General features: G+C 38.5%; 1 protein-coding gene across 3 annotated transcripts in view; it reads left to right on the top strand.

The window, feature by feature from the left end:
- Window positions 1–13,001, top strand: part of LOC107587945 (calmodulin-regulated spectrin-associated protein 3-like) — a 42,994-nt gene that overhangs the window by 10,172 nt on the left and 19,821 nt on the right. For all 3 annotated transcript variants that reach the window (XM_016275917.1, XM_016275916.1, XM_016275915.1), the window contains exon 2: window positions 10,771–11,036. In XM_016275917.1, coding sequence (XP_016131403.1) covers window positions 10,771–11,036 — 266 coding nt within the window. The remainder of the gene's footprint in view (window positions 1–10,770; window positions 11,037–13,001) is intronic.

Below are 13,001 nucleotides of genomic sequence, written 5' to 3'. Positions count from 1 at the left end.
TGGCAAAACATTTAAACTACTTTTCTTACGTTATCACAAACTTACCATTGATAGAAATAGTCAGCTCTGCCTTTCCTTTTGCATTTAAATCTTTATTACAAGCAATCATGTGGTTTATAAAGAACTTTGTTTTCCTACCTCCACGAGTGCCATCTATTATTGCCTTGTTTATCTAAAAGTGCTCTTTCCCTTTAAACCTAGCCAAAAAGCCACATGTGTTGACTGTGAAACACAGTAGACTTTAATAATCTGCATTTATGGTGTAATTACTACATTTTCGTGTCAATCCATGTTTATATTTACTGGAAACAATGCGCTGTTACTTTAATTCAGCGCTTGCAGCACAGCAATAGACTCGGTGTGGAAACAATCTGCACTGCTGCAGACGCAACGCTCGTGCTGCAGACGCAACGCTCGTGAGTACCTAACCGTCAGCATTATAATTATTTCACCCGCGCCTGACAGAGACTGAGAGGGTGCAGCTGCATGTCATGCCAAACCTCTCACAGCAGCATCATCAGCTTGAGATCGGCCTTTTTAGAGACCGCCGATCAATCATCCCAAAGTGATTATCGGCCGATAGATATATATATATATATATATACATACATACATACATACATACATTTTTATTTTTATTTTATAAATTTTCATCTTGATGTTATAAGATATATTCTTATTTGTAATATACCTGGTTATTGCATGATATTGGTGCATATAGCCTACTTTTTATTTAAATATTTTGTCAAGCACATAACATTTTGTTGATGAAACTGCTTTGTCATAAATTAAATGGATTATTGCTGACCCGAGAGGCCAGTGGACTAGAGCATGACGGTCATAAAACATCTGTGTGGTCCTCCGATTGTGCCCGCTGGCCTTTAATTAAAACAAAAATGGACTTTAATGCTCAATGTTCCCATGACAACCCTCTTCAAATCTGAGGCTGACCCTTCTCTGTAGTGTAAAGGAGCTATTCAGCTTTATATTGGAAACTTGAAACAGTGCTCTCATGATACAGATCCTAACGGTGTAATGTTCTTTTGCTGGCTTTAGCTGCCTGTGTTTGGAGACTTGCTGTGATGTGAAAGGCGTGTAAAGCTCAGCTGACCGCTTGAACTGTGGGTGTGGGGACGCCACATCCTATTTGCTGTTGTCTCCTACAGACTTCTATGTAAAATCTCTGTTTGCTTTCGGAGTCCTGCTCAGCTGACTAAAATCAAACCATTTTAATGAGTAACGCTCAGAGCGATCGGTTCCTTAAGTTTATTGATTTCACATTTCTGTCCACTGCTGCCATTGAGCCAGACCTCCTGAATCTCTTAACCTTCCACCTCTTCATTGACTGAAATTGTTGTGCGTGTGTGTGAGAGAGAATGAAAGCAAATCTGATAGCGTGTACGTCGAGGAAGAACAGAGTGATATGGGTAATGTTTACACATTCGGAGTTGGTGTTTGCTGTCATAATAGTGTTGTCATCTGACAGGCTCCTTATTGAGTGTTTACCGTTGATTCTTTCTTCCATTTATGTGATATTGGTCATGTAAACCATATGGTTGTAGATTCAAAAGTAGAGGTAGCGATATTACTAACTTAACTGCGTTTTGCTAGCTCGTTATTCAAAATATGAGTGCCTTTTCTATTAAGAAGCTAACCTTTAAACCATATCTTGACCAAGTTTGTTTGTTCACTCTGAATGTGAAAATGCTGAATGGCATGACACAATTACAGTCAGACAGAACATATATATTTTCCTGTAGTTTTGCCCAATGAGATTTAATGGGATGGAGCTACCATGCATGATGCAACAGAAAATCATAGTCACCAAAACAGTTTGACATTTAATGTGAAAGTCACTTGCTGCACTGCGCCTTGAATTTCTGAAGGATCATGTGACACTATTGTCATGCAATCATGTGACACTGTGTCAATATGTATTAATATTTTGCAATATTGCTATGTTTACTGCATTTTCGGTCAGATAAATGCAGCCTTAGTTGAATATAAGAGATGACTTTCTGAAACATCGTACAGACCTCAAAAACTTTTTGTAGTATATGTTATATTATTTAATGCTTAGCATTACAACTGAGCTAGCTTTGCGAATAATCAGACACACTCAGTTACTGTGGGTTTGTCACCTCCTTCGGGTTGGGTTTGTTTTAACTTTCAGAAAAAATTATATTGATCTAAATACTTGTGAGTAGCCTGTAATTTGAGCTGTAGTTCCAATCTAGCTTCCCCAGCACTTGTGTGTGTGTGTGTGTGTGTGTGTGCACGTATCCAGCTCTTGTCCCACTAAATTCTGCCCTAGTTTAGCGTCGCCCTCTCTATTTTCAGGTATTACTCTCCCATCTTTTCTCTGAAGGTGCATGCAGTACAGACCAGTCATTCATCGACTGCCAGTCCTACAGGGAAATTAAGCCTCTATCAGCCACCCTCATCTCACATCGCTGCGGCTTTTGCATCCTGCTTTGCATTCTGGGTTTGAGCAGTATGTCACCCAGTTGGCGGGCAATGTATTGTTTCCCCCTTTATTTTACAAATTATCATTGTTTATTTTTGCTTGCTGTTTGTTTAAAATGTATTTAGTATGTCCTTGTAATCTTTTATCAAAATGTCACATAAAACTTACTCCGCCTTTGAAGCAACTGTCCTTTTCTGATGTCACAGGCCACATTGGCAAATGCATAATATTTTTGATACCATAAAAAAAAAAATCATAATTGTTGTCACCAGCGTCAATATCACAAAAAACTAATATTAGCCTAAATGAAAGGAAAAACAAATAACTCAAGCTCACTGAAGACAAGTATAGAGTCAGTGATTAAATAAGAATAAGGAACTAATTACAAGCAACGGAACAAAAAACTACAACAAATAAATAAGAAATGCTACATGCATTGTATAAAGCAATCAAATGTATAAAAACACTGCATATTCTTTACTCTGTAAATTAAATATATTTTTCTTCTAAAGTTACAAAAGTGATTTAGTCAAGATCAGTGAGAGATTTTCTCTCTTGTTGTTTGATTAACATGAATGACAGACATCAGGAATATTAGGCTGCTGTCACTTTAAGAGCTGCCCGGATCCAATACATTTTTAAACAAATGCGTTTTCTTTCTCAGCTGTTTGATTTCACTTAAACTACTACTAAATTACTGTGTTTACGAGGACACTTGCAAAGACAGGCATTTTGACACATACAAGTGTGTGCATTTAAGCATTGAAGGCCTATATAAATTGACAAAAATAATGTTCAATACTCTTTGAGCATGGCCTTCACGTCCGCATGCCTCTCTGACAATGCTCAGAAACACGAATTCTATTTCGCTTCCATTTCATCGGCTTAAAATCTCTTCAATTTGAATATATTTTAAAATGTAATTAATTCCTGTGACGCAAAGCTGAATTTTCAGCATCATTACTCCAGTCTTCAGTGTCACATGATCCTTCAGAAATCATTCTAATATGCTGATTTGCTGCTCAAGAAACATTTCTGACACAAACTTTTGAACTTTAGTGAACGTCGCATTATGGAAGTGAAATGTTTCATGTTGACTTCAAGCACACAATGAATTGGTGTTCCTGGTGGCATGAACCTCTGTGGAAAGGTGTACAATTACATGATTCATAGCATAAATGTGCTTTGTGAGTGATAAGGTTGATATCGTCTAGTTTACTGATCATACACATAGATCGAAATGCAAGATCAAATGCAAATAACAGTATATAAACTGGTATCGCTCACTACCTGCGTCACTACCTGCATCACTGAATTTGCGACACAAACACAACAGAACCGCTAGATTTAAATCAGCACAGCCAGCAAAGGATCGAACGCAACCGTTTTGAACAAGCACACCTTTTTTAACAACCAAAAAGTGGCTGTTTCGTTGTCTGTTGAGGAAGTACAGATGTTCCTCTTGTTGATAGCAGAGGAGGGGATCCAGCGAGAGCTTGATGGGGCGACGCGGAATGAAAAAGTTTTTCAGGAGTCGCGGCAGTAGAGGCGGCGCAACTATAACAACATGTGAATAATCCCGCCCACTCTAAAGCGGTACTGAACTGCAGTGGAAACGCAAACCGAGCCGTGCCGTGCCGTACCGTACTGAGCCGTGCCGAGCCGAGTCGTACCACGCAGTGGAAAACCGCCATAAGACGTCCTAGAACTGGCCCCACAGCTTCTGGCTGCTTGTTAAACATGGAAGTGGTGGAGAGGTGCCGTTCTCATTGTGGATTTGTGATCGGCCCTGAATGTGGCAGAACCAGTTCACGGTGGGCGTGTGAGGTGTATGTTTCAAGTCTGTGTTTCATAAGGTTTTGTGTGTTTGGTGCTTGTTTACAGAAATTGGCTAACACCAGCCTAGGAGCTGTCTCTCTGTGCTTTCACAGGTGTAGGCACTCAAATCCAAACCATCGGCTTGACAAAGCATGACTGTGTAAAAGAATCATTTATTATGTGCCCCACGTATGTGGATCGTTGTTTCCCAGCCCATGTGGTTCAGGTTTCACATTTAGCTGGTGTTTGTCGCCTCACTAGTGCGTTTGTGTGAGAGAGCGAGAGAGAGAGAGAGAGACAGGCAGGTTGAATCTCCCTCCTATTGTACAGCACATCAAACGCATTGCACACCTGGTTCTTATTGGCTCCACAGACCTCAGCCCTGAACTACTTGGCTTTCCTTTTGAAGCTGTCCCAGTGTATGTGGCTTTCTGAGACCGGGCTCTGGGTGCCGGTGTGTGCTCAGCTGTGGTGCACCCTGGGGAAAGTGATGTCATTGTTGCCCAGAGAGCCGATTATTGGAGAGGCAGCGAGTGGAAGCAAACGGCCAATTAGCAGAAATTGAACCAGGAGTGTCTGCACCATCTCTCACTTCTACTGCTCCAACTCCTGTGTGTCTTTAGTTTTCTGGTGACATGCATGTTCGTGTGTGTACGGTTTGTTGAACCCTTGCTCTGCTCACTCGATCAGATGATTTGGGCTGTAGGACACAATGGGTCTGTTTTTCCTCATAGCTAGCCTTGTGTTTTCTTCTGTTAGATTTGTCTTTCTCTTATGTCTTCCCAGGTTAATGAGAGTGTTTACATGTACACTAATGTGTCATTACGATTAAAAAAAAAAATTTATTGATACTTTTATTCAAGAAGGATGCATTAAATTGATCAAAATGACAGTAAAAACATTTATTATTAGGGATGCACCGAAATGAAAATTCTTGGCCAACGCCGAACAAAATGAAACACTGGGCCGAATACCAAATACGTTTTTTCACGTTTTTTCCCTCATTTTGCCAATTTTTTCACCATTGCATAAATGAAACAGCCAAAATGTGCTTTTTACTGTTTTGTCTTGCTTTTCAAAGAAAAAAATAATTTACAAAACAACAATTTAAAAATATTTACTTAACTGAATTTTTTTTAGCATTCTAGCAGACATTATACCAATAAAACACAACTTAACTTCAAATTAATAAGTTAGTAAAAAGCAGAAGAGACTTCTTTTAAATCATTAGAAAATATTATAGATCCTAGTCTGAACACTGTGTAAATGTTACAATAAATGTTTTGATAGAGCTGTTTTAACTATTATTTTCGTTTTTTTAATTTTATTTTACAAAGCAAAAGTAAAATTACATTAATAACATTTATTAATGTTGACGGAGTTCTTGTTCTTTCTCAACTTTTATTTTAGCAGAAACCTGCAGGAAGACCTCAGTGCTTCTTTTTGTTGACAAATGACTCATTACGAATTTGGCATTTGTTGCACGTATCGCATTGTCACATGCCTTGTAAAAATTCATAAAAATGTTACTGAGCAGCTGACGAGTAACACCGTTTCAGCGCAGATTTCCCTCGTGCTTTGGACTTTAAACCCTACCGCCGCAAGCTCGTAGAACATGCAATTCCTGTGTGTATTAGAAAACATAACATTCTGCAGTTTATTTAATTGTTTAAGGGCATTTCGCGATTTTAATCATCATACAGTAACCAGCAACAATCACCCCTTCCTTAGTCTCTTGCTGTCGGTGCTTGTAATGATTTTTGCGTCTTTCTCGGACAGCTGTTTCCACACTGCAGTCATGTTTGCTGCATTAGCACGCGCCTCTATTTAATCGCATCACGTCATTGTTCGGTACAATTTATTCGGTCTTTTCGCTTAGTCGGCCGAACACCGAAAGAGCTTTTTTTGCTATTTTCGGCCAAATAATTTTGGTTGCCGAACATTCGGTGCATCCCTATTTATTATGTTACAAAAAAAAATCTGTTTTAAATAAATCTCCTGAATCCTGGAAAATGTATTATGGTTTCCACAAAAATATGAAGTAGCAACTGTTTTCAATGTTGATGATAATCAGAAATGTTTCTTGAGAAGAATATCAGAATATTAGAGTGATTTCTGAATGTGAGACTGAAAACTGGAGTAATGGAGATGCTTGAAAATTCAGCTTTGCATCACAGGAGTAAATTCCATTTTAAAATATATTCAAATATAAAACCGTTTTGCTCAGATATTGCTCAAATATTTCACAATATTGCTGTTTTACTGTATTTTGATCAAATAAATACAGCCTTGGTGAGCAGAAGAGACTTCTTTTAAAAACATTTTGAAGAATGTTGCAGACCCCAATCATTTGATCATAGTTAGTTAATCAAGTTGATCATAAAATCATTATAAAAAGCAAGAGATGTTATACAGATTATACTATTTTAAAACCCCCAGGTCATGTAAATACCTGAGATGTTGATAAAGTCGCATGCAAAGCGATATCAGGGTAGCAGTCAAAAATGAATGTTAGTCAGGTTTGCCCTCATGACACATAGACTATTTTGGCTTAATAAGCATAAAGATTACATATGTCACTGTTTTTTCATCATTCTATTGTCACTCAGACCTACTGCGTCTAATAACATTAATGGTGCTGATTTCTACATGCACTACTGGTTTACCTACTTTATGTGCCAAAGTGTGCAACATGTGACAAAGGCACGCTATCCTGTGTATTAAATGCAACAATTTTACATTTCAATTACAATAAATGGCATCAGGACAAACTTTGAAGGACTTTTTTTTTAAAGCTGGACCCAGGGGGAAAAAATATAATATCTCAAGAACAATTTATAGTTCAATTCATTAATTTATAGTACAGTTCATGTATAGAGTTGTGTGTGTGTGTATATGTATGTTTTTTGTGTGTATATACAGTGTATATATATATATACACAGTGGGGAAAGTATTTATTTGATCCCCTGCTGATTTTGTAAGTTTGCCCATTTACAAAGAAATGAAGGGTCTGTAATTTTTATGCTAGGTTTATTTTAATGTATAGAGACAGAATACCAACCAAAAAATCCAGAAAAAACACATTATATAAAGGTTAGAAATTGATTTGCATTTCAGTGAGTGAAAAAAGTATTTGATCCCCAAGCAAAATATGACTTAGTACTTGGTGCAGAAACCCTTGTTGGCAAGCACAGAGGTAAGACGTTTTTTGTAGATGGTCACCAGGTTTGCACACATCTCAGGAGGGATTTTGATCCAGTCCTCTTTACAGTTCCTCTCTAAATCCTTAAGGTTTCTTGGCTGTCGTTTGGCAACTCGAAGTTTCAGCTCCCTCCACAGATTATCTATAGGATTGAGGTCTGGAGACTGGCTAGGCCACTCCATGACCTTAATGTGTTTCTTCTTGAATCACTCCTTTGTTGCCTTGGTGGTATGTTTCGGGTCATTGTCATAAAGGAAGACCCATCCATGACTAGGGATGGGTATTGTTTACGTTTTATCGATACCGATACTGCAAAAAGATATGAAGTGAAAAGTTGTTGAAAATTTGAAAAAATTATTTTATTACTGCTGAACATTAGCAACTGTATTAAAGTTCTTCAGTCAAGAGCAGTGAGTTATTTTTCTCTGTGTTTTATTTTATTAACATTAAAGGAATAGTTCACCCAAAAATGAAAATTGTGTCATCATTTACTCACTCTCAAGTTGTTTTAAACCTGAATGAGTTTATTTCTTCTGTTAAACACAAGTTATTTAGAAGAATGTGGGAAACTAAACAGTTGCTGGTCCCCATTGACTTTCATATTTTTTTTCCTACTATTAAAGTCAGTGGGGACCAGCAACTGTTTGGTTACCCACATTCTTCAAAATATCTTCTTTTGTGTTCAGCACAAGAATAAATAAAAATTAATACATGTTTGGTACAACATGACTGAGTAAATAATGACAGAATTAAAATTTTTGGGTGAACTATCCCTTTAATGACAAGCGGCAGCATGTTTAGTACTGCCGCTTTAAGAGCTGCACGCATCTGTTTTTCTCTCAACTGTTTACTTTCACTTTAGACATAATTGTTTATATGTAAATCTTGTGTGTTTTTGACAGTATTAGCGCAATCAGACGATAACGAAGTAATCAAGTGCTGTTTGACCGGCCTTTTAGTGTACGCACGCTTCGGGTGTACGTGCTCTGAATAAGCACATGTTGGAACAGCACGCAAATGAAACGTTTAACTTAAAATTTTTGGGTGAACTATCCCTTTAATGACAAGCGGCAGCATGTTTAGTACTGCCGCTTTAAGAGCTGCACGCATCTGTTTTTCTCTCAACTGTTTACTTTCACTTTAGACATAATTGTTTATATGTAAATCTTGTGTGTTTTTGACAGTATTAGCGCAATCAGACGATAACAAAGTAATCAAGTGCTGTTTGACCGGCCTTTTAGTGTACGCACGCTTCGGGTGTACGTGCTCTGAATAAGCACATGTTGGAACAGCACGCAAATGAAACGTTTAACCGGCAAGGCTTTAAAGCATGCGGAAATAATGTACTTTTGTGACTGCGAATAAGTCTCATGAGTGTAACTCTACCGAATCAACATTTGATGTGAATGTGTCTCGCGAGTTTCAGTTGAAGCTGGAGCCGCGAGACATAATACAGCGCATTGCTTGAGGTAGATGTTGTATTTTATTAGTAAATGTTTCATTATATTACTAGTGTAGCCTCCTTTGTTTACTATTACACTACTGCATATATTGCATCTGACACTGGTGTCGCCTAGTTTTGTAACGTGAGCCCACACTTTCAAATGTTTCACTCTTGCCGCGATGACTGATTGCATGCAAACACACACCGCACATGCGCATGGATATCACACGCACGTCGAGCAAACGTCGGCCACATCATTCAGTGAAGGAAAATGACAACCAACAGCTTCTAATTCGTCATTAACATTGAAGTATACAGAGATAAAACAACGCAAGTATCGATAACCGTATCGTTTGTCCTGAAGCTTATCGGTATTCCAGTATTGACCCAATTACGTACCGGTCCAAAAAAATACCGGTTCTCGGTACCCATCCCTATCCATGACCCATATTCAGTGTTCTCATCCAAGATTTTACAGTACATGGCCCTGTCCATTTGCCCCTCCATGTGGTGAAGTCGTCCTGTACCCTTAGCAGAAAAACAGCCCCAAAGCATAACGTTTCCACCTCCGTTCTTGACTGTAGGGATCGTGCTCTTGGGGTCATAGTCAGCATTTCTCTCCCTCCATACATGGCGAGTCGAGTTAATGCCAAAGAGCTCAATTTTGGTCACATCTGACCACAGCACTTTCTCCCAAGCCTTCTCTGAATCATTTAGATGTTCTTTGGCAAACTTTAAACGGACCTGTACATGTGCCTTCTTGAGCAGGGGGACCTTGCGGGTGCTGCAGGATTTCAGTCCATTGCGGCGTAGTGTGTTACCAGTGTTTTGCTTGGTGACTGTGGTCCCTACTGCCTTAAGATCATTAACAAGCTCCTCCCGTGTAGTTCTGGGCTGATCCCTCACCTTTCTCATGATCATCCTTACCTCATGAGGTGAGATCTTGCATGGAGCTCCAGACCAAGGCCGATTGATGGTTGTTTTGTATTTCTTCCATTCTTCTTCTTAAAGTGACAGGACTGAAATACTTATTTCTCTCACTGAAATGCATATCAATTTCTAACCTTTATATAATGTGTTTTTTTTCTGGATTTTTTTTAAAATGTGACATCTGTGTCTGTCATGAAATGGCCTGTAAAAATGCAGAAAAGTTGCAGACAATTGCTAATTAATTTGAAGCAAAATAATCATCAACCACAATCATGATGTCTTTCGTGACACATTTTTTGTCATTAAGTCACAAAGAAAAAGTAAATTACATTGATTTTTAAAAAGAGAACTAGATGCTTTTCACAAATGTAACCATTGTCACATAAATGTTCAATACTTAATAATTAATACAACCTCAAGTGCTTCAGTACTTTTAAACAAGGGTTACTGTAATAATAAAAATTAAGGACTCGACTTTTTCAAAGCTCTTAGCAATTGTTTCATGATGCATAATATTCATTATTATTATTCATAGTTTTAATTGTTTTAATTAACCTCATTTTATTAAGCAATATTAATTTGAATGCCATTCTTTCACTAGTAGTTGTAGTCTTTAACATGTACACTAGAGGTGCTGGGCAGTGATGTTAACAAGTATCTCAGTGAACATGTCTTTTGTGTGATAACGGTTACTACTACCTTGAGTATTTTAGCTTGTGTGAACACTGGACTGACCAATCAGCACTTTTATGATAGAGTTTAGCATGTTTGACATTGCATATTGTTCTACACACAGTACAAAAAATACACACTATACAGTATATACAGTATGCAGTGTATGAGTATTTCACTCTGAACACGTCCTATTTCTCTCTCTCTCTCTCTCTCTCTCTCTCTTTCGCCTGCAGAGAATGTTCCGGTGGAGCTGCGAGACCCGTTCTACTGTGATCAGTATGAGCAAGAGCACCTGAAGCCTCCCGTCACGCGCCTCCTGCTGTCCCCTGAGCTCTACTGTCGCACTTATGGCCTTCTGCTGGGTGGAAGCCCGGGGGCCGAGGGGCCCCCCAAAGACATCCCAGCACTCCTACAGGTCCTGGGCAGGAAGGGTTTGGCACCCAAAGACCAGAATGCCCCCGTGACAGAGGCTGAGCTCCGGCAGAAGCCCATCAAAATGGTAAGTTGTATGAGCAGTGTCAGCACATTCCTGTCTGAATTATGTACAGAGCTGAGTTTAGAGTTGATACAATGGCTTTTGTATCTTAAAACCCAGAGCTGACTTGTTGTCTGCCGCTGAATCGAAATCCAATCCTTAAGTGACTGATTTGAGATGCTCTTCATTGACGGCAGGATTAGCTGACATTCCTGTGTACTGCGTTAATAGCCCTCCTCATATGAACCACACCAGAGACTCATCTATTTATCATAGTTGATCCTGATGTTAGCATGTAGCTAAGATAAAGAGTCGATATTCAAGTCGAGGCACATTTATTTATATAGTGCTTTATACAATACAGATTCAGATTTCAAAGCAGCTTCACTTTAATAAACAGAGAAAAAAAACAGTGTTTGTTGTGAAGTTCATCAACGTGTTTACACGAGGCATTTTAGGAATCGTGGATGTGTCTTAACTTTTATAAAGAATATCTCTTTGGGTTTGAGACTTTAGTCTTTGCAACTTTATAGATCTTATGTATGCACAAACAGCTTGTAACACTCCAAAGACAAAGGAAAAATTTAAAGCACAATCATATGACCCCTTTAAACTCTAAACACTACATGTAGTACAAATACATATTGAGTGAAATCTTTTAAATCGCCAATGAAAATTTACTTCATTATTGATGTTTTCTAAAGCTGTTTACCATCTTGGATAATTGGAAAATTTCATGAAATTTCATGCAGTCCATGAAGAACACGTGATCCTGCCATATATTTTAGCCTAAATTAGGTATTCTGGAAGGCCAAGGAAGTCCCTGTCAAGGAAAGTCTATTCTCTCGGCAGCCATATTTGGCAGCTATTTTGGACACCCAGGACCAAGTCCAACCTCAATGATTGGGGAAATCCTGAAATCTCAAAAACGTATTGCCAAACTCATCTCAGCAACAAAATCTGACATGAAATGTCCCATAAATGTGGTTTCTGATGCTTAAATTAGCATTAAAGGGGTCATATAATGTTACTAAAAAATAACATTATTTTGTGTATTTGGTGTAATGAAATGCGTTTATGTGGTTTAAGGTTCAAAGAACACATTATTTTCCACATACTGTACATTATTGTTTCTCCTCTATGCCCCGCCTTTCTGAAACGCGTTGATTTTTACAAAGCTCATGTAAAAACCATGTCTGCATTTGTGATCGGAGAAATGACAAACAACAAGCGCTACTCTACACTGCTCAAAACTCGCGTTTGAATTAGAGATGCACCGAATGCAATTTTCTTGGCCGATTCCAATTTCCGATTTTTCGTTGGTGTGATCTGCCGATATCGATTTTTGCCAATTTCGATTTTCTTTCTAAGAACTATAATTGACAGCATATACAAACAAAAATCTACTTTGCTTCAACGCAAAGTTTTATTTTCATAAAAAAGTAAAAGTAAAAAGTCAGTAATAAAATAAGAACAAATAAAAAAAAATGGCAAACAACAGCACAAATAAATGCAATGGAACAAACAGAGCTATGAAACTAAGTTTTTCAGGTTAAGTAAGTTTTTATTCAGGTAAGAAATACTACAGAAATTAAAGTAATCAAATGTAAAATAACACATCCAGTGTCCACGCACCAATAACACATAACACATCCACGCACCAATATACTGTTACACAACATGCGTTCTCTTTCTCAACTATTTAACGGACCGGGATAGAGTGAGCTGAGGTGGGCTGGACTCTGCTTCATCCACGGTGAAAGTTGATGTATTTCCTCAGCGAGCAGCACAGATCAGCTCCAGGCATGACGAAGCGGATATCGTCCTCTTTTGGAAGGCCAAACAAAGTAGTTTCGCTTTCACAATAAAACACACAGCGTCACACACGGCGGGCTAGAGTGAGCGGAGGGTGGAAGCCTAGAGTGAGGAATGGCCGGCAGGCTTGAGTGAGTGGAGGCCGGAGGCCTAGAGTGAGGAACGGCCGGCGGG

The sequence above is a fragment of the Sinocyclocheilus grahami genome, unplaced genomic scaffold, assembly GCF_001515645.1.
Source record: "Sinocyclocheilus grahami isolate Dianchi unplaced genomic scaffold, SAMN03320097.WGS_v1.1 scaffold97.1, whole genome shotgun sequence".
In the NCBI taxonomy this organism is placed as follows: domain Eukaryota; kingdom Metazoa; phylum Chordata; class Actinopteri; order Cypriniformes; family Cyprinidae; genus Sinocyclocheilus; species Sinocyclocheilus grahami.
The sequence above is the reverse complement of the archived record's forward strand: the minus strand, read 5'-3'. Positions and strand labels throughout refer to the sequence as shown.